Here is a 27722-nt window from a genome sequence, read left to right as displayed (position 1 = left end):
AGAAAACTAAAATGAAATCAGAAAACTGCTTAAGTGTAGATGCAGTGTTCCATGTGGTATGGTAACAGCAGCAAGCTGACAGCAGCTATGATCTGGCATTGAAACAAAAAAGCAAGCAGCAGAGGCTGGGGGTCTGACTGCAGGAGGGTCACCTGCTTTGTGTTTGGAAAGTGACTGCAAGCCACCGCATTCTTGAGGACTGCATGATGAGATTCCAGTTTCTGGGATGAGCGAGGAGCCCTCTAAGGAATACCAGCAAAGGAATACCTCACAGAAGCCAGCGTGGGAAGAGAAGATGGTGAGTGAGATCATTTGAGGGTTGTAAGAACTCCAGGAACTGTATGGATTTTAATAGTTCAGTATCCCAGGCCCTTTCCTGTGGAAACTATTTCTTGATTTCCTTTCTAAGCAACTCAGAAATACGAGCTTGCTTTCTTGGCCAAGGATGTGGCTTGTTTTTTAGTGCGTAAATGATCACCCTTCCAAAGGCAGACTCCCTTGAACAGAAAAATGTGAAAATGAGTGATGATGACAATGGATTGAGGGTGTGTATTTGGAGAACAGAAGGCAGATCGTATTTAGAAAATAAGGTGGTAGAGTCGTCCTGGAAGAGAAAGTTTTCAGTGTGATCTGTGGAATGGAGTTTCCAAGTGATACAGGAGCAGCAGGGAAGAAAGCCCAAGAAATTGAAGGAGGAAGACCAAGAAATTGTCAGTAGTGTCAAACATTGACAGTGCTCAGCATAAAGGATTTGAGAGCTGGGCCTTAGGCCTTGATGAGATTAGGATTTTAATTCTATAGTAGTTCAGTAGGACAAAAGGTTTAATCTGAAGAAATGAGAATAAAATTTAATTATCGACGTATGTGATGTCAGTCTCAGACTGAATTGCACGCTCTTCTCTTTCCCTTCTTCCTGGCGAAGGCACCTCTGTGTTGGCATTCTTCACACCTAATAGGATTGCAAAAGCCATGTGCTTGTTTAAAAGCCTTAGGACAAGGGGCCCATAATAGTAATTGCTTAAGGAACTTTAAAATGTTGAAACTAATCCACAACAAAAAGATATTGTAGATTCTATTACTTTGCATTTGCTCCGTAAATGACAGAAACAGGTTTCTTCTTTATTTTGTGGCTATTTAAGTTTCTGACTTTTATGCAGTTACAGTATTACAATGTCTGGTGAACATGCTACAGGATGGGTTTTTTTTACTGGAATGTTGATAATGAAGCAATTTACATATGTGTTTTACAAGCTTCTAGCAGAATTAAGTCAAGTCTGAGGTTAGTTTGAGTCTGACTGACTCGAGGTCTAGTCATGTCATGACTGCTGAGTTTCCAGCTGCTTTTTTTTCCCATGTAGTATATATATGTTCAGTTTATGGTTTTTGGAGGGCTTTTTGTGTTACAGATAGTGGTAGGTAGATATTGAAATAGATCATTAAGAAGAATATCCAAAATCTTTATTGTGTTGGATATCCTGCGGTGGCTGAGAAATAGTCTGTTTCTGTCTCTGATGTTTTGAACTCCAAACAGTGGAGCCCTGGAACACAGGACAAGATTCTTAACTGACAGAAATAGTTGCAGCTCTGAAGGCAAACAAGCTGTGCATGATTAAAACAAAGTAGGGCGCTTGCTCAATTTGTATTTTTAATCATTATTGTTATCCATATTAAATGTTTTGGTAATACTTTGGTAGTACTATCTCATTGACTCAAGAAACTCCCAAGACAATCCTCTCAAGAAACCCTGTGGCAAATAGATACTTATTTACATGCTTAAAGTTGGGTGAGATCATTCTAACTCGCACTAAGCGACAGTCATTTCACCAAAGCTTTTAAATAGATTTTGCAAAAAGTAATTTTTTCATTCTGAGGTATGAATATTCTGTTACTTGTTTATATTACCATTAATGTCTAGGTACCTCCTTATGAGGTTCTTTTCCAATCTTTTTTTTTCTTGCATTTTTTAACTAAATTGTTCAGCTGTATTAATTAGCTTTTCCATGATTGTTTTCAATACTTACATGTATAGTTTGGAGCTGGTTGGTTGCACAAGAGGTTGGTTTTGGTTAAAACCTCTGCCATTGAGGAGATAACAGCTGTACAGTAGCAAATCTACAAAATAGGTAGTGATTTCTATGTCAGCTAATTTTTGTAGTACTTTATCGATTCTTAAATTTACAAGAACAATAATCTAGGCAGCAGACTGAAGCAGCATCAGAGATACCACATTTTATTTTATTTTAAAGAAATGGTTGAACTGTCTTGGGTGAAGATTTGTATTAAATGCCTTCCCTTTTTTGTGAGTATATTGCATTATCTCAGGTTGGCACAAACTTACTAGAGCATTTCTTGTGTGTTCCTGTTGGACCTGTATTTCGTGTCAACATTGTTCATTGAATAGCATGACTTTTTCCAGGAAGCCATAAAATGGATAAGAAGGGGGAGGGAAACTGCAATGGGAGTATTAAGATAAGGAACTTTCAGTGAGGCCAAAATTACACTGGAGAGTTCTAGGGACAAAGAAAACAATAACAGTTGTGCTACGTAGCACATGGTAATGCTGAGCATTTTCAGACTGGTTAAAAAATTTTTTTTATATTTCAAGGGTTTGTCATTAAAAGCTTAAGATAGGGTTTCCTTCTATTATTTGTGTTTCACATTTGTGTGTTAGACACTTCCCTTTGAGATGCTGGTACCTGGTGTCTAAGAAAATTAGAAAAACTGATGTCCAAGAAGATTAGTCTAGGTCAGATCAGACAGAATACAGGTATTTTCAAAGCTGGCAGTTTTAAAGAAAGAAAAGGTTCGGAGGAGGAAGAGAACGGAGGAGGGAAGTTTAAGTGTTTGCTTCCAGAAGCATCCTTAAGGAAGGAAACACTTCTCAAGCAGACTAGCAAAGAGAGCAAGAAATGCTGTATTTCCCTTTCTCCTTTCTACTAGAGGTCAGAAATGTTTGTTTACATATGTATATCACCAGAGAGAAAGCAATTATGAAAGTGAAACCATAATACAGATGCATTTCTCCTTCCCTTTATCCCTAAATAGGGTCTGCCAAACCACCATTAAATGAGACAAACATGGTGAAATCCTAAAGCTGATATAAATGCCTATAAAACTATTGCTTACCTGGGCTTCCATAACTTTAAACCGCTTTTCTTGTTCTTTCAATCCACTAAAATATTTAGACAAATTATCCACCCTGTGGAAACAAAGCAGACGTGCTGAGCAAAAAGGAAAGGCCTCAGAAGAAATCCTAAAACACAAAACCCATGTAACTTACTAGAGCCATGGCCCCTCGCTGGCAGTTCTGTGCTGCTGAGACATCCCAGAGCCCCCTAAAAGTTTTGTCCTTTTGAGGTGTTCCTGCAAGTATTTATTGAACAGAGCAGCATTTCTGGAACACTCATGGACCTGTTGCCCAGAGACTCATAAACTCACACAGATTACAGCACCCCTTCAGCTTCTGGTGAGGGTCACTTAGCCCCAGCTGCTGTGGAAATCAAGGACAGCAGAAAGGAGCCTTAGGTCCAGCTCTGTCTCTCCAGCCACTTAGGTCTCACCTGTACCAAATGTAAACTGATCCTGCTGTGAGAACTGAGGCCACAATATTTTCCATCAACTCAGGGGAGATGAGCCACTTAAAATTTATAGGAGGTTTCATTTTTGGAAGCTGGCTTGACAGTCAAATCCCTTCTTCCATGCAGTCCACAGGGGCTGTATAGACAACTTCCACATAGTGCCTCCAAATCACTGTATCGTCCACATGCTTTCTGCATCCTTCACTTTGTGTCTCACTTAAAGGAGTAAACATCTGAATAATAATTTAGGACTTTCTCTTTAGAATACTATACCAATTTAAGTTATATTCCTAGTGGGGAGATATTTTAGAGAAGTATTTAAATGGAAAGTCAGTTAATTAAATACAATTTTAGAGCCAATATAATTAATTTCTTGTGGAAAACTGTAGTCTCATGCCATAAAGCTGTAAATAGTTCTTATTCTTCATGTGTGGGCTGGGGGTAATTCAAGATATCTTAAACTTCCATTCAAAAGTCTCATTCAAAAGTCAATACTGTATTCCTACAGAGGATGGAAGTATATGCACTGCAGTATAGCAAAGGAACTATTCTTCCACCATTTCTTCATCAATATGATTTTCATTGAGCTTGACTGCAGATTTGGCTGGAGCTTACATGTCTGTACTTGTACATACTTCAAGAGTGCCAAAAAACATTCTAATATTGTACCAATGCTGGCTTCTCATATTTTTTCATGGACTGCATATTTCCTAACTGCATTCTAGTTGGACTCTCTATAAACTTTACAAGCACCTGAATATTTATCTCATTCAAAGCTGGAGACTTGCAAGGTACACTTATTGTGGGTCAGAATAACATACTTATTAGATGTGGTCTTCAGCCTTTCTTCATTGCTTTCTTTCCTTTCTTGTTCAACCTTTACAAGATAATTTTCTTTTTGCACCAGCTCCCATGTTATGATTTTTTGATCTAGGCCAACTGGAAGATCTCTTTCTGTAGGAAAGAAAATTTAAGAATTATATTTTACTCCCTTTTCTCTTATACTAGTAATGGAAGGCTGCTGTGCTAAAGAAAAATGAAGTCTTGCCATTGCAGGTCCTTTGCCATTGCAGCAGTGTCATGTTATGAAAATGCAGTGTAAAATAAGTATTTTCTACTTTTTTTTTTTTCTTGTGATGGAAGGCAATAGACCTTTTTGCAGTTGGATGTGACTCCTGAGTTTTCTAAAGAACAGCATGGACCAATTTCTGTGGTTCCATTTAAACTCATTTACAACCTTACTGGACTTCTGACATATTTTAGCCTCAAAGTATTTAATGAGCAGATCTTTATGTTTAGGTGCACTTTGTCATCTAAGCTTTTTTATTAGAACAATTATAAATAGGAAGGACAAACTGTGAATAAATCCTTCCACCTTGAAGTATAAAGCCTGTTGTTGTCAAGTGTCCCAGCCAACAACAGACCTCAATTTCACAGACATATTTTGAAGGTACCATACTAGTTTTGTGTCTTCCTAAAGATTGGTAAGGGCACACTTGCTGCGTGCTCCAAACACTACTGAATCTATAACATGAGCAGTCAGGTACATGCTTTCTTGGGGGGAGGGGGGGAGAAATTTTTTTGTTTGAAGGATCTTCAGCAGCATGGTTTGAAAGCCAGAAGGAGTGTCCCTGAAAGGGAGGCTAGTCATAGGGCTCTGAATTGGTCCAGTCTGACAACAGTTCTGCTCCAAAGCCCATTATCACTCTGCCCATGAGGAGTAAATAGGCTTAGTATCAGACACTATTAAACTAGATGGGCCAAGTTTGCCATCACTATAGAAAGCCCCCAAACGCCTTCTGTAATTAGCTGAACTTCATCTGCCTTTTTAATTATAACTTTTAAGGGCCCACCGTTTCTCTAAGCGTGCTTGGTCTCTCTCCATGTCTCTGTATTGGGAAATTCCACTAATCCTAGTAGATTTTTAGACTTGGTATAAGTTTTTAGGTTTGTCTGTACTTAATATTTACTAAAATTCAGGACCAAATGAAATAACTATTCGTTAAACCTATCCATTGTTATATCTTCAGAAACCAAATCCCTTTAACCAGTTTTATGTCAACACCTTTGTTGTAATAACTATGGTGCATAAAGAAATGCATTGTGGGAAACTGTTTATGGTTGAGGTACATTATAAGCCTTAATTATTCATTTGTACTCCCCTGGCACTCTTTGTTAAAAATAAATTGTGACTCTTGGCTTAAGGATATCTTAAGTGCTCTTCTGTTTTGGCTATGCAGCATGTTGTAGGAGAGTGTCAGGGTCTCCAGTTGCTAGGTGTTTGTTAACGACTCACCCAGATGTTCTTTTTTATGTTCTGTTTTGTTGAAGATTCTTCTGAGAACCAGAATTATGTGGTTAATAATGATAAATGGTGGTGCTAAGGCAGGCCGGCCATGATATTCAACTATCAGGTTGTAGCGCTGAATTTTCCAGAAGATGTCTGCATTGCCCTGAACAACTTGAAAAGTGTAACTGTAAGTGGGGGAAAAAAAGTATATAACTGTTTTTAGTGCAACAAGCTAAAGCTTATTATTACAAAATTTAGTCCCACCTTTACTTTAAAAAAGGAACAGCAAGCTGAGCAAGTAGTGTTAATTTAATCTAAATTTTGTGCAAATTATTAGATATTAAAATAATTGCAGTTGCAGTCTTCAAATGTTAAAAAATACATTCTTTTTTTTTAAAAGAAAGGTAATTCCACTTCACTCAGGCAAGATCAGCAAACATGCCACATCAGTTCTTCAACCAAATGAATCATTATTAGCCATGATGACAAGCATTTCCCCTATGTGCAAATTATCCACTGTTAAGTCTGCCAAGTTTACAGCTGCTTTGCACCTGCAGACTTGGGCTGCAGCACAGCCAGGGATCCAGACCCTTCTATGCATGTTTAATTGAATTTTTAGCAGTAAAAGAGGCTTCTTTTCTTCTTGTCTTTAATGTGACTGGAGTAAGGACGATGATAACTTAAGAACTATATGATCACAAAAGTCTACCTATCAATCCCCAAATAATATTCATTACTATTATCACTAGTGCATTCCAAAATGAACAGCTAACAGCAATGTAGTAAATGTGGGTGTGCAGTTAAACCTTTGCAGCCTCTGTCTTGATACTTGCTGAAATCGCTCTTACCTGAACATAGCAATCAGAAGATTCATAAGGAGAACATTTGTGACTAGTAGGAAGATGACCAACAGAAGTATGATGAGCCAGTTGGCATAGCTATTAGGGCATGATGGCAAGTTCTCCTGCATAATCTGCAGTGGATTAAATGTACAGTTCCTGGGATACATTCGTGATGCTGCAAAGGAAGATAGAGAAATAAAAGAATAGTTTTGACAAATCCTACTGCCACATGTATTTCTTGGAGTGGAGACAAAAGGTTTGTATTTTGGTGAGCAAAATCTCTGACTTTCAACAAAGAATGGCAAGAATTATAAATTGTTCTTGAGGTTTGAAGTAATATATTTCATAGGTATTTCAATGCAAATAAAAACGGAATTAATATCTCTAAACATGTCTTTTTTAAGAGCTAGTGACATGGATGGATGTGTATATTTAGTACCTTTACTGTTAAGATACAAATCAAGGACAATGATGATATTGATTACTAAAATGAGATTTAATCTTGGCTGCATATAAACAGTAGCATAATTTTGTTCTGAATATTTTACAATCATTGAAAGCTTAAACCCAATATTGTGGTAGTATTTTTGTACTGCCCTTGTTGACTACTAGCAGGACCGTAAATACAAGACTCTTTTAACCTTAAAAGGACAGTTCTTTGGCTGCTTGAGCTACTGAACTAATTCTTGCAGTTGAAAGATCATTTATGTGAACTAATATCCAATGTTTTTAATTTTGTGAAAATGTAATCATGTCGTGTACAAGAAGAGACATTGCTTTAATGTGCAAGAGGAGGTTTGCAACCCTAGGACAATGCAGACCTCCAGAACTTGGCTGCTCATTCAGTGGCAAGATGGCTGTCACAGCTGGCTTTTTAGTAATGTTTAGCAAAGGGGGGTTGTATTGACAAGGCTGTAACTGGCCTTTTGTAACATTCAGAAAAGGGGCATTGTATTGAAAAGGCTGTATCCTTTTTAGACTAGTTTTGAGTTCCCAAAGTCAAACTCGCTTTGAGTATTTAGCAGTTGTGTTCCCCCACATACTTGTGTCTTTGCAGTCCTCGTGCTGGTACGCGTGTTAGAGGAGAAAACTCAGTAACAGCTGGGAATGGGGTTCCTTATTCTAAATTTAAACTACTTTGTAAATTCGAGCTTGGAGTCGAGATTGGTAAGAATCCTACTGCATCAGACTAGAGGTCTAGCCCTGTATCCTGTGTCCAGGTATGAATTAAATCCACAAATATAGAGTAGCATAATGATATTTACTTTTTTGTTCTCCATTTTTTCACTAATAATTCTTTTCCCCACTGCCATGGATAACGCCACGATCATATTCCTTAGAGCATGCAGTTATATCAAAGCTCACCACAGCTGGGACTGCTTTCACCAAGTGCATTACCTTATATTTATCTACACTGAATTTCATTTGATGATGTAGCACTCATGAGGGTCCTCTGCAACTCTTATATGTCAGCTTTAGTCTTTACTACCCAGTGATGTAGTTTCATCAGCAAATTTTGTTCCCCTCATTACCTATCTGCTTTTCTGTATGTTTCATAAAGATGTTAGACAGAATAAGCCCCAGAGGGCCCCAGGACAAATTACTCCCTTCTGGAAGTTGCCCATGTAATTAATTCTTTTTTTCTGTCTTTTAACCAGTTATTTATCCAGGTGAAGACACCCTTTGGAGTCTCAATGGAGAGAAACACACATTTCTAGGGAATGCTACATCTGACCTATTTCTGAATGAGATTACTCCTATTCCAGAAATATTTGTTTCTCTCCAATTACTTTAATGGAAATAAGAGTGATTGGTTGTGCTGGGCATGCTTACACCATAGGCATTTAAAGTTAAGTAAGATTAATCACACCCCTGCTCTCTCGTCTCATTCAGACTCTTTTGGCTTTTCTAAGACATACGCTTTTTCTTATTAAGCAGAGTGAACATGAAAGAATGCTTACTGGTTTGCTTCTGTCTATGGGAGTTTTTTGGTTCCATCTATATGACCTCAAGTTTGAATTCTACTTCAATATTGCCACTGACATTTAGCACTGTTATTCTGGCCAAATACTGTGGCATTACTTTAGACTTCTTTGGAAGATGACCTATTCTGTATTTTAGCTGCTTACCTATCAGAAATGTTGCCTTTGAACTATTATGTGAAGTATTTCCGTGTCTTGTGATTATTTTTATGTTGTTTTGTTTGAAATGTTGCACATAGGCAATTACTAGCTTTATTTGATTTGGGCAGCTTTACCTCCAGAGTCAATAAATGCTCTAGAGGAATATTTATTCTAAAATGTAAGTGTTTGCTTATGGGCAGAGCTGTACTGCTTTAACACTGTCATGTTAAACTACTGCCAAAATGTATGGAGATGCTATTATTTCAATTTACACAAGGTTATCTGGTCTAGGTTAAACTGAACAGAAATGGACTGAAGTGAAAGAAGCTATGCCACCCTTTAAAACTGCAAATCCTTGTGTGAATATTTCAGACAGCTTGTCTAAATAGCGCCAACTCTTATACTCCAATGTAATTCCACAATGCACATTATCTCTTTGCAAGTATACTATTTATATCATAGTAATGTGAAAGCTTTGGCCTGCAGGACAAAGATGAACAAAAAAAGACAATACTGGGAAGGAATTCCATGCTCTAATCAGAAGTGTGCATTCAAAAACGGCCAAGTTAGGGGTGAAAGAAATTTCCTCACTGTCTATTTCATCCAGTGGAATCTGGCCAAATATCTGAAGGTAGGGACGATAAAGCACCCTTCTGAATATCCATTCCACTCGGCTGTCATTGGGATGAAGTAGAGCTTGAGTTGTCACACCATAGGCAATGAGCCACACACTCAAGAAAAACAGAAAGAAGAAAACATCCTTCATCTAAAAAAGGGGGGGGGGGGGGAGAAAAGGAGAGGTGACTGTAATAGCATAGTCAAAGAACGGTAGTCTTTCTATATGAAAATGGCTCAAATAATTCTGTTTCTTTACAAGCTTGTTTAGATTAAAGAAGGTAGAATAGGATACAGTTCTATGCACAGAATTCCTCTCTTGACCTTGCTGTTGTTACATTGTTCTTCACCTGTAATCAGTATTTTTCTTTGATAGCTCATTTAGATAAAGGCATGTTTTAAATTAAAATCTTGCTTTTCAATCATCTAACGTTTTTAAATGAAACACATTTTATCTTTTAAGTGAATCTCATTGTACCTTTTAAATGCAGGTTTTCTGTGAGATCTCATAGTACCATTGACTGCTATACTGTGAATTACAAGACTTCTGCTGCAGCAGTGAATCCTGGTAACGGTGCTCATTGATGAATACTGAACCACTGATACAGCAGACATTGAAGGCTGCAAGGATCAGGTAGCTTCTGTCTTGGGTTTTCAAGCTAAGTAATTCATCTGAGGGATTGTTTTCAGGAGTTCCTGCTTTTAAACATAGTGTTTCTCTACAGACGCAGAAGTAATTGAATCCTAAAACACTTAAAAAAAAAAAAAAAAAAAAATCTATTTTTTCCCTGGTGGACGAGGAACACTTCATCCACTTCCCATCTAATCTGACAGAGTTCATTAGGGACTGTAGATTCATTTCAATTAGATTATTGGATTGTGCAGTTACCCAAAAGCATAGGCATTTCAGACCTCCAGGATGTTACTAGGAGTTCTATTAAGAACCATGGTATCTAAGCGAGGCAAGACATAGTTGATGTCTCTCTGACTTTCATCAATCTATTTTGTTTTCTGGATGATTAAAAATTTAGCAATGCTGCAGGACTGTAACAGTGTCATAGTTAAAAGAGAGCAGTGGCAAGTCTGGAAATATTTTTTACCAATCTGCAGTCTCTCTGTGAACGGGCATTGTTCTGGCATTGAACTGCCATTTTAGCAGCTACATGTTTCAGCATGTTTCAGCAATTCTGTAGTGAGGTTAAAAAGGAGAAAGACAATAAGAGGCAATCTTGGATTGCTTCTCTGTTTAAGTAAGGGAAATGAACTTGCCAGAACCCACTTGATGAACCTTCTGAGAAGTTATCATTTGCTGAAGTAACTTCCACTGTTCTTTCATTTGATGTAAGGTTCAACATTGAGCTACCAAAGCTAAGGCATTGTGTTGGCTTGGATGGGGGGGAAGATGAAAGGTCCCATTTTATGGCTTTGTCTAGGCTGCTGTTTATGTTCTTATTTGCATTTTCTTTATCTGTGTGTTATAGGACTTTAGATGCCAACATAGTAGACCCATCACCATATTTGTTCAAGGCCCTGGTTTAACTTGGTATACAGCAAGGAAGGGTTAGGAGCTGTAGATCTGACTTGTTCTCTTACAATAAAAGGCTGCTAATGCTGTAAGCTAGATAATGTTCAAGAACAAATATTTATTTGCCATTTGCCCTTTTGCTACTCCAAGCAAATGTCATGTTAGAGTTCCAGTTATTGCATTTGTAGACAAATCCAAATAGCTTGGTAGTTTTGTTTATTCAATGTATAGGCGTGTTTAGACTGTAGGGCTTTTACTGAGCTCTGCTGTGAGTCACAAATCAAGTATTTGTAGATTCTATAATAGCACTTACAATTAGATGAACTCCTATTAATCAGTTACCATGAGTTAATTGGCCTAGAGGATTAACATGCCTAAATAAAAAACTACTTTAACATATCAATGCATACCCAAGCAGAGTAACTGCAGTCCTACTGTCTCATTTCCTGCAGGAGAGTGGTAATAAATAAAAATCTTTTATCAACATCTTCCAACATAAGCTCACAAAGTACTAATATATGTTTTCATTGTAACTTGGAGCTACAAAGTACAAGTAAGAATAACTCCTGTGGGAAACTTGCAACTATCCTTTTTCACAGATTTTTTTTTTTTTCACACTTTTTGCAGACAACATAATCTATTTCCCCAAGCAGAGCAGAGTCATTTAGTAAATGTCCTGTCCTTCTATAAATGGCCTGTCCTCTGTTTGAGGTCTTTGCTTGGAATGCGCACAGCTTATGAAGTAGGAGGAACAGCAGTAAGTCAAAGACACTCTACTCTTCATTTGTCAGATCTGAGGATAAACGATTAGGTAAGGTACATAGATTAGTAAATTGGGACCAGCTTGGAAGGATCTATTTCAAACTTATTGCATCTAATATTCATGATAAATAAGGGAATATATGCAGAATGACAAGCCTTAAAAATAAAAAGATTGATTATACACTGATTTCTTTTGTAAAGAGAAGATTTCCTACTCTCCATTTTTGAGAAAGCACAAGTATTTATCTGAGAGAGACTGCACACTTACCATCCTTTCCACAATTATGATCTTTGGTCCAAGTTGTTTATGAATTGCAAAAATATGTATAAGTCTAAGTGTAAACACCATAAAGTCAATGGCAAGTATTGTACGGCCAGCTTGAAAAGTCGAATTCAGCATCCTGCAGAACACATGAAATGAAATATCAGATCTCAGCAAGTACTGCTGAGAAGTATTTTCTCAAATATTACACTCAGTTTCCAGGCACAGCCTAGTTAGGAAAAAGCAAGTGCTTCAGGGCTGTGGTTGCATAAGCCTATAAAAGGAATGTGATATAATGTCTGTACATTGATGAGAAATAGCCAGAAGATGGAGGGACACTGTATTCTCTGTCTTGGCTTCAATGAGATTTATTTAAAAAAAAAAAAAAAGAAAGATATTATACATTGAATAAAAGTGATCGTCAAAAAAAAAAAAAAAAGCAGAGCTTTTCTGTACGTGAGTTTGAATATACTGATACGTCTTTCTGTGGTCTCTTGAGCAACTTCTATGATTCCACAGAATTTTAGAGGCTTTTATTGCAGAAACTTGTCTCAAAGCTTGTAGAAGTAAATGTCACAGTCTGTCCTCATGTGCACATGACTCTCCTGTCAGTTGACATACATAGCCCTTGCTACTGATGCTGAGCACATCGCATGGAACAGATATATACCTGCAGATTACCCCAATTACGAAGAGGAAGATGGTCACCATATCACATTTATTCCAGTTATCCTCCACATACAGTTTAAATTTTTTCATTAAATTTGTGTCTTCATCTGTATAGAAACTCTGAAAAAGAGAAATAATCATTGGTATTGATCTGTTTCTAGTTTCATTATTTCATTGTGAGTTTTAATGTAATACCTATTTCCTTTTTCTCTTTCATTGCAAAGAGCAAAAATGAATTGCTAGTGTAACAGGAAAAAAATTTGAAAACATAAGCTTGGTTTACTGTCTTAAAACACAAAAGTTGGATGAAAAAGAAAAAAATTCAAGTCTTTTTATTCTTGTGATATTAGCCTTCAGAATTTTTGAGGCCTGATTTAAGATTTTGTCAGCATTTGGACTGTTACACAATACAACAACTTCCAGTCAAAGTTCAGTTTCTAGACATTGCTATCTAAACAGCATGAACAGATTTGGCATTTGTATATTGGAATTGTCAGTGAGTGCACGTTTGGTTATCTAGGCACAGAGCTGGGTTTCTTAACTGGGTTTTAGCCTGGCACTCTTCCATGTTTTACAGGTTTATAATGAAGTGTTCTTTGATCCAAATATTTTTCCATGTCCTTCTCTGATTATGGCCTTGCTGCATAATTTCAAATACATTGTAAAAAATTGGGATCCCTTTCACTGTGCCTATTGCCTAAATAATGAACACCTACTTGTTCTTCCAGAGTAAATGTTTATAACTGCTTTTTTGTGTCTAAAGAGGACAGCTTTATGCACCCACAGTTGGCAACACACTAGCACCATTGTTCACACATTATTTTGATTGTTGAGCTGAGGACATTCCAAAACCAGTAACTGGCAGAGTAATGGAGAAGGGGTTGGGGTTTTTTTGTTTGTTTGGTTGTTTTTTTTGTTTTGGTTTTTGTTGTTGTGTTTTTTTTGTTTGTTTTTTTTTTTAGAAAAGCAACCCCAAAAGAGATCTGCTAATGTTTTGAGTTGAGAATTATCTTAGGAAATATACAAATAATCTGAATTCATTTATTTGTTTTTTTTTTTAAAAATAGTCCCCAGTGGGGAAGAATCTCTTAAAAGGATTACAGTTGCCTGCTGTGTTTCCAGCTGTAGAATGTAACTTCAATTATTGGTGGTGGGACGACCTAGTTCTGGGGAATGAAATCAGAGAGAAACTTTGCAAAGTGAAGGACACCTGAATATTAGCAGCCCACTTGACTTGGCTATGGCTGGAGCAGGATGGAAAAACAGAGGTGGAGCTACAGGTTTGTATGGTGGAGGAAGAGCTTGCTCTGGGAGAGAGAGGTGGAGTGTTTTGGATAAGGTAAGTTCTGTATCGCTCTTCTGTGCAAAACTGCACCTGACACTTGAAATCGTCACGCTTGTACAGTTATACGATCATAAATCTATTCAAAATATTGCTTCAAGTTTTACTGTGTTACTGCTAAGATGTTGTATGTTACTGACCTGCCGGATTTCTTCCAAGACTAGGGTAAAAACCCAGAAGTAAAGTATAATTTCTTTAGCAGATGGACCCTCAGGTGGAGGTGGCTTAAAGTCCAGTAAAAGGACATACGTAAATAGAAACAGAAAAGCAAAGTACATTATAACATTCCCCATAAATACAGTTACAGGGGCACTCCAGAATTTTCTCCACCGAGTAAACATGAATGTCGCCCACGCTGTGTTTTCAGAAGGGTTCTGCTTTTCCAATTTACTATTTCCTCTGCAAAACAAAAAGAATATAGGCTTGGTGACGATTTCCTAAAATTAGTTCATGGGAATAGGCTCAGTATTACTTTATATAAAGCTTCTTGTAAGAAAGTAACAGGCAGACACTGGGGGTGGCAAGGAGGAAGGCTGTAGAAGGCAGAGCAATCACATTACCATAGCAGAAATATTTCAAGTCAAAAAGAAAGTTTTGAAAAACAAAGTCACATCAGACTTAAATGCATGCTTTTGCTATTGCAGTTTTGTTGTGTTAATTTGATTTGCAACTTCATTGTGTTCCTGCATGTAGCACAAACACTGTGCAAATACACAAGGAGAGGGGGAAGTGGGCTAATTGCTCTTCATCATCCTACTTAATAGGAAAGAAGAGCAAATGGCCAATGTACTTTGTGAGTCAGTTCTTAATTATTTTGGCTCTAAAAATTTCTTGCACTGTTTGCATGCAGAAGTTCTTGTTGTTGCTGTGACTTGAAGCAATTTTTCTTTTTGACCAAGTCTCAAAAGTGCTGGATCATACTAAGCATGTGTTTCTTGACTGTCTTCGCTGAAGACTGAGAGAACTAGTGAAGGAATACTTCAGTCCTTTACACAACTGTAAGCGCTGGCATCTTGCCCTTTACAATTAAATTAGAGTAAATTGCAGAAAAATTAATACAGAAGCCTTTTAGCAAAAAAAGTTGACCTTGTAAATTATTTATTAAGGTAGTCTTTGACTATAGTGGAATTACACAAGTATTTCGGAAACTGAAGGGAAATTTGACCTGTGTGTCTACAGTTGCTTTTGCTGTGTTTTGGAACATTAAGTGTGATCTATAGCCAATGGAAATTATCATGCGCAGAAAATGCAAGTTCCCTGTATTTGATAGCAATCTGATCTTAGTGTGAGGTTTTGTTTCCACGTAAATTGCTCTCCTGTGTAAGCTAGGGATGTTATTGGATCTTTAATTTTGTGATTCTGACTCGGAGAGGTGTGATCTCTAACAAAGGATGTGCACACTAGAGTATGGTTTCAATTTACCTCACAAAAAATAAACAATGACTCTTCATTGGTTTTTAATTTCCCCTGATGTTCTTGCTAATTATTAAATACATTTGTTACAAGGAAAAGTTTCTCCTCACAGCCAGTCTTTTCTATGTGCCCAATTCTGTACTACCTCTCAATTTATGACATCATAAGATACATTCCCATGGTAACAGGCTAATATAATAAACAGATAATTGCAGCTTTACTGTAAGACATTGAAATAGGTCTGGGATGGAGAGAGCCTCTTTGTTAAAATAAATTGCTAAGATAATAGCAATTGGAACGCACAATGTAATGACCAAACCACACTTCACTAGGGATATGGAAGTGCTTTATGACATTGCTTACAAATAGCTCCCAAGAGGCAGATGCTTTTACACCTATTTTATAGGTTAGGGAGAGAGAAGAACTAATGATTTTCTCCAATATACTGGCAGTTAAATGCCAGAGGTAAAAATAGAACCTAATAACTCTGACTTGGTCCAGCACTTCATACCGTGGATGATGCTTCCTCACTACCGTTGTTCACATATTTCTGAAGTTCTCTTTAAATCATTGAAAAGCACATGCTTAATACAAGTGCCTATTTAGCACTATTTAGCCATTGAGATGACATTGTGCTAATCAAAAGTCTTCCCATCCTGACTGAAGTCCTTGTGGTCTCCCAGGTTTTGGCGATGAGTCTGTGGCAGAGGTATAGGGTGGGATACAGAAGTTCTGAATCACAGATCTATGAATGGCCATGAGCAACTGACAATCTTTGTGTTCAGTTACCCATTTGTGTAATGGTCCCTCTAACTCATAAGTTTGTTGTTGTACCTTGGGTTCCTCAGGCCTGCCCATCTTTTAAAATATAAATGAAGAACACTGGTATGGTGGGAAGCTGACTTAATATAAAATTGTCAAGTACTGATGTTTGCAAGTACTTCTGTTGCTGCCTTTGTAGGAAAGTACGTAGTGATGCGCTCAAATAACGTAAGGTTTTGCTGAGAACCTTCTTTCTGCTCAGCTCGGTAATCTGATAGGGGCTTAGTTTCTAAATCCAATGTATATCAGCCATCATGAGCTGAAGGGAATCTCAGGAGATGCTTTCTGATTCCCCAGGTATTAAGCAGATTCCTTGTTCTGTAGAAATTACCTGCTCAGAACAAGTAAAGTTGTGTCTCCTTAAAACAGTGATATATCCATGTTTATTTTCTATATTCCTTTTAGAGAGCAACACAGCAGTAATCAGAGGGCACAGCACTTTCTGAGGAGTAATGACTTTCTTGGTCCTTCAGCTGTTCCTTACATCATTAGTTGGTCACTAATCCACAAGAATTGTCCTGTTCTTTGACTGGTGTCACAAAAGTTATATTAACTAATGGTTTTAAACTTACCTATCTTCTTCCTTGGAAAAAAACAGAGTCCTCTCTGTATCTAAACTGTCCAGCTCTCTGAATGGCTCTGGCTCAATCTTTGACTGTTTTTCCTCACTGTAAGGAAACAAACTCATTAGTTGAAAGGTGATGGTTAGCAATTTTTTACTATGAAATTGGCATTCATACAGAACTGCTAGCATGTACTTATCTTCAACTTGCTCCACTGAGAAGCTATCAAATAATGTGTAATCCTTACCTCTGTAAATTCTGTTTATTTGCAAGAAGAAGGCTGAAGTCACCCACAAGATTCAGAGAAGTGATAATTGGCATGCTTCACAAAAATGGAGCAGGATGCTCAGTTTCCTCAAATTACTTGGGATTTGAGCAGAACTAAACCCCTCAGTCAGTCCTAGAAGACAGTACCCCAATGCTCTGTTCCTGGTTACTCTTAGTAGCACTTAAGTGAGGAAATGCCAGAAGCAGTAGGGAACACGGTGTCAACTCCTGCATTTCCAGGGAAAGGAGGCAAAAAATGTCCTCAACAGAACAAATTTGGAAAGGCTTACTTTGATTATGAATGATAATTTAAACCTTCTCGTGAAAACTTTGCCAAAATTTCACATTAAATTACTTGAATTTGTGAATCTGGCAGCCACCATGACAAGAAGGTCATCTTTAGTGATACTGGCAGAAGAAAAGTCTTAAGTTAGCAGTTCCAAACAAGTTTTCCTCTTGCTTTTTAAGTAGTTTAACAGTTAAGAAACATATATGTCTTAATAGCCTGTCATTCCATAATGCCTATTCTGATGATTTGAATGTGATTCTTACAGTACTAGGAGGTTTTCTTAAAGTTTCAGTTCCTGGATTCTTATGACTGCTGGAGTATCTTGGCTGCTTTTTTTTTCTTTTCTGTTTGTTGGTTTTTTGTTTGTTTGTTTTAAGAAAACCTAAGATTCTAGCCATCTTCACTGTGACAAAAAGCTGAAAACTACGAACTCCAAAGCTATGCCTGCAGAAGACTAACAAAGAGATCTCATAAGACATTGAATTTGAAATTGATTTCATGTCGGCCCTGTGTTTTTAAGCTTGACTTGTGGTTATCAAGGCTTGTAGCTGACAATACTGCTTTGTGATGGCTGTTTTTCTAGATAAGATACTGAGGTTTGAACCAGGCATCTCCAATCTAGAAATAGACGGTGCTACACCTGGAGATATTCCACACATTACTGTGTAGAATCTGGAGCTGACAGAATTCCAACAGGCTTTTCTGTGGGCTGTGCAAAATAGAAGTGATCTATGTGAAATCACGGCATTGATCTTTTAAGTATTAGAATAGACACTATTCTAGCACAGGACACACAAATCAGTCCTATAGAAAACTGATTTGGTTACCAGTGGTGCGGCCCGGTTGACACCCTGAGGCGGTATTACTGTTTTTATCACTTAGGTGAGAGATTTTGAGTCTGGATATTTTTTATGGCTTTTCATCCCCTCTCTTGCACCCAAATAGTTATGTTTGCACCTGAATGCTATTAAATTTGTGTAGATTAGGAAAGGACACCAGAATCCGCAGATTAACTTCAGGATCTGTGTGCTTGTAGACATGTCTCCCCACCATATCTTTGTCAGGAAGGCCTGAAAGTCAAGAAAACAAGAGATGGCTTTAACATCACAAAAACATACATGCAGATGAAATGCACCTATGTTCTGTGGCTCCTAAAACAGGGAATGCTCTGGAAACCTGAAGAGCAGGCACACCTTCAGAGCAAACAGGTGCTCTGTGCGTCCTTCTGCAGATGTTGAGTATGCAAAGAATAATGAAGAGGACAGTGGAAAGAACAGCAAGTCAAGTGGAATTAAGCAACATCTGTAGTGCTAAGAATGTGCAAGTCAGGCACTGGGAGCTAAAAGTACCACCACTCTTAATTTGGTTTTGTGTACGTGGAGAGAACTCAGGTTGTGAGGGCAAAGCTGAATAGTAATTTGATTTAACTTTTATCAGCAAGCTCTTCTTTGAATCTGAACAAGGAGTTACCTCACATCTTAGAGCAGTTTCATTATGCCTCAGGCAGATTTAGAGTGCTTTCCTGATGCTTCTCTGTGAGCAAGGAAGGAAGAAAAAGCACAGGATGGAATAAGGGCTAAACCACCTCCTCAGTGTGCTGGTCCATGGGCCAACTGGATGAAAGGGAGGGGAAAGGGGGAACTGTGTTGCTTTGTCAAGGATGGGGTATAACATCCTCTTCATATGGTGCTAGGGGAGGGAAGAGTCCCCTCTCCGAAGAATATCTCTTAGGGGAATATGTTTTGTGGGGTTCTTCAGTTGCTGTGCTGTCCTCTTCTGTGTACAACATCATGCTTAAAGGCCCTGGGGGTAGAGGTGGTGAGGGAAGGGTCTGTAAAACTTACCTGGACACCATCATGTGCAAAGAAAGACTTTGCATCTGCCTCTGTAGCCAGCTGAAGGCAGGTGGTTTTGCTCCAGTACTGATTTTTCCTCACCAACAGAGCAAATGCTCTCTCCTCACTGTTGTGGTAGCATTCACTAAACAGTTCTGCCAAATGAAGGAAACATAGACAAACAGGTCTTGTAATTTAAAAGAAAAAAATTACAAAATGAATGTAAGGCAAGAGAGCGATGTGTGTAGGGTACAGCATGATGGCAGCAAAGCCTGAGCGCTACCAGATGCTCCGTGCTGCACCAAACTTCTGCAAGGCTGAAGTAGTTGAAAAGGACCCTGAGAGAGCTAAGAGGAAGTGGGAGAGAGGAATGATCCTGGACACAAGAATAACTCACTATGGCTTTATGCATGGGTGTACATGTGTTGGGGCAGAGGGCTGATGAAATAATTTGCCTTGGTAAAAAAAAGTCACTGTAATTTTAAAATTCTCACTGTTGCAGAAAGGTATAGAGTAAATCTGTCAGTACCCCCCCTCTCACCTCTTTCTATCTGCATGCTCCCTTCTCAGCCTGGGGCCTCTAACGGGTTTGGGTTTTGTGGTTTTTTTTCCTATTGTTGTTTGACCTGAGAAGAAAATTTTCTTTCTCAGTTCTTCTACAAATAGCATAAGAAACTTCTTGGAAACATGTCAGTATTTGTTATAGTCCCTCATTTGTAGGTGCATCAAGTGGAGCTTTAGGCAGTATCAAGCAAAACTGTATCTCTTGGATGATCCTCTTACACTTTGAAGGATGAGTTGCCATGCTGCCCCCACTCTCCTGAATAGACAAAAGGAACAGCTCAGCTTTGGCTTATAGCCAACAAATCCTTGGTTTTAAGACATAGCTATTTGACAAATAATATTAGACTTGGTAGAGTGTTGTGGCATAGTTCTGTTTCCAGAGAAGACGGTCCTGGAGCTCAGAAACTAGGACAGTCTAAAAAGTCAAGGTTTTCTCATTAGACAAGATCTGACTTCTTGTGTCTGTTTCATTCTGCTGATTCACTTGATTATCTCCATACCTCTCCTAGGCCAGCCTACACCTTGTTGTTACACTGTGAGGGCTGGGGAAGGAATCAAGTTCTCTTAAAATAACCTGATACACAGACTTATTTCGCAGTTGATGTGGTATTTATCATTCTTAAAGAATGTTTGTTCTACTTAATACTGACAGTGTTATCCAGGCCAGAAATTAAAATTGCAGATCTAATACTTACCAAAGCCAAGGAGTAGACTTCTGTGTATTGGATTAGGCCCTGTAATTCCATGTCTAAATTACTTGAGCCCTGTGATTTTATAGAGCCTGACTCTTATTTTTTGTAAATAATAATGGCCCTGTGAGAAGAGGGGAAAAATGTGATCTGTGTATAAATAATGTAGCAAAGTCTGCATGAGCCTTCAGCTGCTTGATGCACTAGCTCTAAGGGGAGAGAAAGAGCCTTTGTGTTTCCACGTGTGGCATACTTTAAAGCCCTCTGTTCACAGTGGTGCTACCTTCAGTATGGATTAGCTTGAAGTCAGATCAGCAGAAAAGCTTGTGTGCAGACATCTGTTTTTAAACCAGGCAAAGGGGAGAGGCCTTGGCATTCCAGCATTGCAGATGCCTGAATTCGTACTGCTGTAGGGAGGGACAGCTTGTCCGCTGTGAAACCAGTCTGAGCCTTGCTGCAGTTTTGCAGTGCAGTTAGCCCTCTTCTGGGTGAGGTAATCTCAAATTATTTTTAGCAGCGAAGACAAACCTCAAAACTTGTTGCTCTACTGTCCCTTACAGAGCAAGCTTGATATTGCAGGAAAACCAGGCTGTTGCAAGCCTGGAAGCGTGTTGGTTATTCTATCTTGCCCATCCCTGTAACACACCTTGTACTAAGATCAGACACTTAAAACACCAACTCAGGTGCAGCAGGAGAGTAATTTCTTCCATACATCCCAGGGGTCAGTCCTGGAAGACTGATTTTTTCCAAAATGATTGCGTTTTAAGTCGTTCTTCAGTGGTATTTGAATGTTTGGGACTGCCTGTGCTGCAAGGCTGTTAAATTATTCATGACAGTTGACCTTTTACAACTGAAACAGTATTTTTTTCACTTGCTTGCCTTCCAATGGCAGTTACTTCTTAAATTTTTGATGCTGTTAAAAAGGTGCCCTTACTTACCAACAGCGAGCTGCTCGTAATTGGCTTCTTTCATTATACGTGCTACTTCAGTCTCTGTCTCCAGGCGGGACATCTCTTTAAGGATCTTGCAGGCTGCCAGAGCTGAAGCTACACCCTCTGATCCCTGTGGAATTGAAAGGGGTGCTGCCTCAAATACGAACTTGAAAGTCCAAAATGTCGATTGAAATGGCAGTTTTCGTAATATCTGAGAAGTGAAAACCACATAGCAGTAGTTCTTGTGACTTATAAGGCTGGAGACTTCTGGGTTTGATTGACCTTAGATGGGCCTGATTTGGGTAGCAGTCAAAGACTGAGAGGAGAAGAACATGTTATGGAAAGAGAGCAAAACAGTCTCACAGTGCCTCAAACACGACTGTGCTGAGATCGTGCATAAAGACATATGGGAAAGGAGGGAGTACAGCTGGCAGAGGCACAAAAGTGGCACAGAGCAAAGAAACGTGCCTTCTGGTAATAGGGCTCCACAAACACAAGGCCCTGCAAGGTGCAGATGTGTCTGCATGCACATACACTAGCTGAAGAGCTGTGCTGCAGTTTGACCCTCCTTGTGAATTCCCCCATTGCCAGATGCAGCTGTCTGGAAGCTCAGAGATGGGGCCCGATAGCTGTGTCTGGCTCTGTGGGGGGAGGGAAGCTCTGGCATTGCACTCCAGAGGCACAAGACAGGGCCTGGGTTGTGGAGGGTTGTAAAACAGGAGCCAATTATGCCAGCTTGAAGCTCACCCTTTGAGAGCGTGGTGCTGTTGTTCCCTATGCATACAGCACGTAAGCTAAAGATGCTCGATTGCACAGTCTTCCCTCTCGGTCCTGCTAAAACCCAAACAACTGACCTATTGTAGAAGGAACAAAACCTGAGACTGAGAGTGGTGAGTCATCAGCAGCAAGGAAGAGGAGGGCCAACTCTGCAGCTGAAGTTCATCAGCAGTGTTTCAGGCTGTGCTGATTTACATCTGCTGCTGCTCTACCCTCCCTCTCTGTCAGGCCCTCTGGCCCCTGCTGGCACGAGCCACATGGAGATGAAAAGCCTTATAAATGCCGCATCTCGTTTTTTAGAAACAAACCTATCTGTCATCTGCGCTGCAAGGCTGAGCAAAAAGCATCTCATATACTTGAAATATGCCAATATTTCACCTGAAGCTGCTACAGCACAAAGCTTACCATAGCCCAGAAATAGTTTGCCATCTTGTGCCGATTTTGAAGTACTGCCCATACAAACAAATCCCTCCAAGGATTTTCACTTTTCTGGTTCATATCCAAAGGCCCAGGTAATCGCTTTGTATTCATTTTATCCTGAAATATGGTTTGTAGAAATTAAAACCTGCTTTACATTCTCATACCATGCAAATGACATGATCTAAGCTGCTCTTGGCCTTGCCAGCTATTTCATATTCTTTTGATTTTTCTTTTTCTTTTCTGTAGGACTGAGAGGTAATTAGTTCATTCTGTACTGAATCAAAGGACCCTTGTGTCCCCAGTATAACTCAATATGTGTGAGAACATTCTGGATGAAACCGTGACTCCATTGAAGTCAATGGTAAAGCTTTCATTGACTTTATTAAGGCCAGGGTTTCACTGCTGGTATGTAATATCATACAAGACAAACCTGTGATTAACTAATCTGAGCTTGCCTTCACTTATATTGGATTCTGCTCAACTGCCACAGAGGACATGGTTTCAGAGAAAAAGGAACAAAAGGCATTTTATTTCAACAGAAATAAATCTCACCAACACCCAGTACAGGACAAGAATAGAGTACGTCAATACCCTCTTTTTAGTCTTTCCTTTGAGAAACCTCTCCCTCATGCAGGGAGTATTTTAAGTAGAACAGTGCTTATTCCTTTAGCATTTGATAAAAAACTCTCCAGAGGAAGTGTGGCAACTTAGGTCAAGTCCTGAGTTGTAAGTATATTTAAAAACTGCCTTTATATCTATTGTGTTAATTAGAAGCAGCCAGAGTGGATTTATTTTTTTTTTAATAAAAGAAGTTTTTGTGAGGATCTATTTTTTCAGCACTTTAAACTATGGGATTCTGTTAAAATTTATTTTCATGGCATTTTTGGGGGGTGTTGGTGTTGTTTGGGTTTTTTTGTTTTTTTTTTTTCCTTCAGTTTGTAGTGAGCTATTTAATCAACTGAATTGCACTGAAAACCTTGCAGGAAACAAAGATATCCCAAAAGTCTCATCAGTCTTTGTAACCACCAGTTCCTAGCTTGAAATAAGACACACGATTTAGCAACAGTGACACTGGTATCCCAGTATAGTGATGCTCTTTCTGTTGCCAGTGATAATGGGATCAAGCCACTGGCGGCAGCCATGGGAAAAAGCTTTTAAAGGAAAAAAGCTAGTAGGCAGTGTGATGTGGTATCTGAATCGGGCCTTATTTACAGCACTTGGCTTTAGCTCACTTAGTGCCAAATCCCACAAAGGAGTCTGCTTAATGACTTTAAAGGTATTGCCCCAAAATGTCTGTCCTTTTAAACAAAGAAATTCTGACTAGATTAAAACTTACCTTTTCATACTACTAATTACTTTAGCTAGGCTTTATCAAAGCAAAAGTGATTGAAGCTCTTGAGGGAGAATTTTTTGTTGTTATTTTTTAGTTTAAACAGTTTTAAAATGAAACTAGAACTTTGCAAATATCAAAAGGTTTAACTGTTTAGTTTGTCTAAAACTCTGATCTTAATGAAATTTCTCTATACCTCTCTGACTTGAAATTATATGTCCAAACTTGTCTCCAATGCTCTTGCAAGAACTTTAGTACTTTTGAGTTTCAATGTTAAACACACTGTCAAAATGCAAAAATGATGATGTATCTATTGCACAACTGTGGGCAGTGCACTATAGATATTCCACAGTGGTACCCATCACATGTTATCCTTGTCATGTGTGGGCCAAGGTGCTTGCCAGGGCCACTTCACACAATCGTTCTTATTTCTTGCTGTGTGTTATGACACTCAGTAACAAGACTATAATGATCTAAAGGCAAATATCGTGTACAGCACATTATTGAATATACAATCTACTCCTACACAGTATAAATCTGGGAATAGTTTTATGTACAAAGATTACCATTTTCAGACCTGGGATTGAAAATGGTCATTGCCTGCTTGTCTTTCTCCTAGAAAATTCTGTCTTTCAAGTACTTCTGCTTGAAGTTCTGTATGAGAAATGCAGACTGCTATTTTTATGTCTAGTTACTGCTTAGTAAATGTAAAACCATCTCTTCATATTCCCCATATATCTTTCATTGAATCTGTTCTTATACATGTGAGACTAGTAAGATCAACAGAGTGTTCTCCACGTGCAAGGTGCTAGAATGAGGAATGGTCTGTGGGAGTTGCGCTAGACAAGCGTGAGATACAGGGGCCTCTGCAGATCATGAAACAGAGGCCATATCTTGGCACTAGTTCAAGGTACAGTAAAACCTTGCATAAAATCCCACATGCAGAAGGGGAGAAAGAAGAATCACAACCTACCCTAGAAACTCCTTTCTTTTCCTTTTTAATTTTGAAATTAAAAAGACCAAACCATTTTAGCTGTAATAATAATGAGCTGAAAAAAAGAATGAGAAGCTGAAGCAACCGTTTCTCTCATATTCCCTTTCCTTCCTTGCCCCAACCCCAAAGGCCAGATGTAGTTAAAATTTTTCAAATTCTAAATTGGAGAGGAGCAGGACTATGATGGAAAGCTGTAACTCACAGATTTCTTCTTGCCTCCATATCTGAGGTCTTGATAGAAACCTTTACATGCATCATGGAGAAAATCCTTGAGAACTCTGGAGACCTCACTGAGAGTGAAGAGTGGGCAGATCTCCTTCTGTTCCTTATGCTGTTGACCAGTGAGCCCTGCCAAGGTCAGCTTGCTTTCTTCATGTTTCTTCAGTAGAAGTTCATAGAGGAGACATTTCTGAGAAATGGAACAGTAGAGTCTCTGCAGACGACTATATGTCAGGAATTCGGATATGTTAGCCCCATTGTCAATAAATAATTTTACAAATTCTGGTTTGTCATTGATCAGAGCATCCATCATCACTTCCTCCAGGTCACAGGACTAGATTGAGGAAGGGGGGGAAAAAAAAAAAAAAAGGAAGTTTTTAGGGGTAATCATGGATGGATGAGGAGGGAGGTAAGATTTAACATGAGAACATGCACATTTTCTCTTCCACCAGGTCAACAGTGGGCGCAATGAGAAAGAGAGGTAGAACTCTTCATTTCTCTGTGACAAAATGTCTGTGTAAGCATTAATATTAAAACATCAACACAAATAGCATGCTGTAGGAGTTGTGGTGATGTGGGTAGGTACCCACCGTACTGGGTATTTAGTTGGAAACAGTGACATTCTTCCTACCATCTTCTAACAGGAATATCTGCATGCTTCTTTCACTTTGTAAGCTCAGGTTTGCTTGCTTTAAAGTCTGTACAGAAGGGAGGGGGAGATTGTTGCCCCCAAAGGGCTCAAGAAAGAGACCATGACCACTGAATTATTCCTCTGTCTTTAGCCATTATGATATAGGGGACCAGAAAGACAAATAGCCTAAGGAAGCATACTACCACTGCCCAATCTCTTAGTGGAGAATGTAGGGAGTGTTAAAAACTGGAGCCTTCTATCAGGATGTTTCAGTGTCCTGTACACATTGAATTATACACTGATTGTCCTCTAAGGCAATAAAACCTGGTACCTTCCACTCCACGTCACCATTGAATATTTCACTTTTAGCTATGTCCACTCTATTCCAGGCCACTGCCAGCTTCAGTTCATCCAGATATTCCTGAGCCTCCTGACTGTGACTTTTACAGGCTGGCAAAAATAGGAAATGCAAATAAACTCAGTACTTTACACTTGTTATGTTTAATTTAATATAGTATTGGTAATTTGATTAGTGATTCAAGCTCTCCTTCAGCTATCACAGACCCATGGGTTGCTTAACCAGGAACCCTTCACAGCGTTTTTTTTCCCCTAACGTAAGAAATATTAATAATAATTTTTGCTAGTTGAATTCTCTATTAAAATATTACGTTTAAATGTCTGTAAGACCCTGGCCTCCAGAAAGGGGGGGATAGGACTGGCTATTGTTTTTGTCTTGTTTCAATTAGCACATTAAGAATAGAATGCCCTTTTTATCCCCATGCTAAATTTAGGCTAACACAAACAATTAAGTTAACACAAACTGGCAGAGCAAGTAATGTCTTCTTTCAGAAGATACAGCGAAGATTTCTTGTAAGAGAAATGGATTGTGTCTGGAACTAAGGCAGTTCAGGTCTACTTGTGGGTTTTGGTTGTCTTGTGTGTGGGGGTTTTGTTGTTTTTTTGGTTTTTTTAATGACTTGTAATCGGAATAACTGCCTCAATATATTTCAGTTCTTCTATAATCTCTACTACTAAGAGAAGCAAATACTGAAATAAAGGAGCGATTAAAATAGTACTATAAGATAGCATGAGATAAAAAAGCAAACACTATTTTAAAGCAAGGTTACAAGAGCTATGGTAACTGCCACAGTTAATTTGTCAATAAGTAAACAGGAGAACTCTGCATCAGAAATGCAATCTGATCCAACAGCCAACTGAACTTGCTCTGGATAAGAATGAAATACATGTATAGCATAGAAGTCGTCAAATAAGGTAAATACTACACTGTGCTGTGTTTGTTGTTCTTACCTTTTACTAAAGCTTTTAAAATGACTGTGTCTAGTTCTTCTGAACCATCTTGCTCAAAGTTGTGCAGAGTTAGAAGATGTTGGTGTGAAATAATGTTCTGAATCTATTGGGAGTTGAAATAAAAATAATTTTATGACTTGTCCTACTGCTATATATTAATGCTTAAGAGCCCAGTGGAGATCACCCATACAGTATTTCCCAAAGACTTGTGTTCTAATTGTAAAGCTGAGGTTTGTCAAGAACACAAACATTATTAGTTTCCCATATGTAAATAAGTCCTAAGGCAAGGAGGGAGTTACTGCCTTTTCCAAAATAACCCATCAGGATAGGAGGAACAGAACTTGGATATCCTGAGAATGAGAGCAGTGCTTTAATTAAAAGATTCTTCCTTAACTCACGTTCTTACTTGACTCATAGTCATGCTGTGGCCAGCATACCACTAGTTTTGTTTTACCTTTTCCTGCTCTGACATTTAAGTTTTGCTCTCACAGTTGTTTACTTAAAAGCATAGTCTCTAAGTCTCCTTTGAGTAAAAGTCATCAAATATTGATACATACAGTACTCTTTCCTTCTGCTTCTCTATTTATTGAGTTTTCTTTCTCGCAGTGCAGCTGCACCGAGACTTTGTGACCATCTGGCAATATTGCTTCTAGATGCCCTT

General features: G+C 38.6%; 1 protein-coding gene across 1 annotated transcript in view; it reads right to left on the bottom strand.

The window, feature by feature from the left end:
- Window positions 1-848: 848 nt before the first annotated feature.
- The window catches only part of TRPM5 (transient receptor potential cation channel, subfamily M, member 5), a 38649-nt gene continuing 11775 nt past the window's right edge, over window positions 849-27722 (bottom strand). Inside the window, exons 7-24 of the mRNA XM_010563881.1 lie at window positions 27062-27164; window positions 26085-26203; window positions 25106-25456; window positions 22565-22696; window positions 21389-21512; window positions 19207-19352; window positions 18320-18432; window positions 16816-16911; window positions 14149-14407; window positions 12668-12786; window positions 12004-12136; window positions 9425-9599; window positions 6717-6885; window positions 5875-6053; window positions 4400-4532; window positions 3127-3199; window positions 2022-2112; window positions 849-949 (exon numbers count right to left, since the gene is read on the bottom strand). Of these exons, the coding sequence (XP_010562183.1) occupies window positions 849-949; window positions 2022-2112; window positions 3127-3199; window positions 4400-4532; window positions 5875-6053; window positions 6717-6885; window positions 9425-9599; window positions 12004-12136; window positions 12668-12786; window positions 14149-14407; window positions 16816-16911; window positions 18320-18432; window positions 19207-19352; window positions 21389-21512; window positions 22565-22696; window positions 25106-25456; window positions 26085-26203; window positions 27062-27164 (2616 nt within the window). The remainder of the gene's footprint in view (window positions 950-2021; window positions 2113-3126; window positions 3200-4399; window positions 4533-5874; window positions 6054-6716; window positions 6886-9424; window positions 9600-12003; window positions 12137-12667; window positions 12787-14148; window positions 14408-16815; window positions 16912-18319; window positions 18433-19206; window positions 19353-21388; window positions 21513-22564; window positions 22697-25105; window positions 25457-26084; window positions 26204-27061; window positions 27165-27722) is intronic.

The sequence above is a fragment of the Haliaeetus leucocephalus genome, unplaced genomic scaffold (assembly GCF_000737465.1).
Source record: "Haliaeetus leucocephalus isolate CR32 unplaced genomic scaffold, Haliaeetus_leucocephalus-4.0 Scaffold173, whole genome shotgun sequence".
Lineage (NCBI taxonomy): Eukaryota > Metazoa > Chordata > Aves > Accipitriformes > Accipitridae > Haliaeetus > Haliaeetus leucocephalus.
This window is presented reverse-complemented; position numbering and strand designations above follow the sequence as displayed.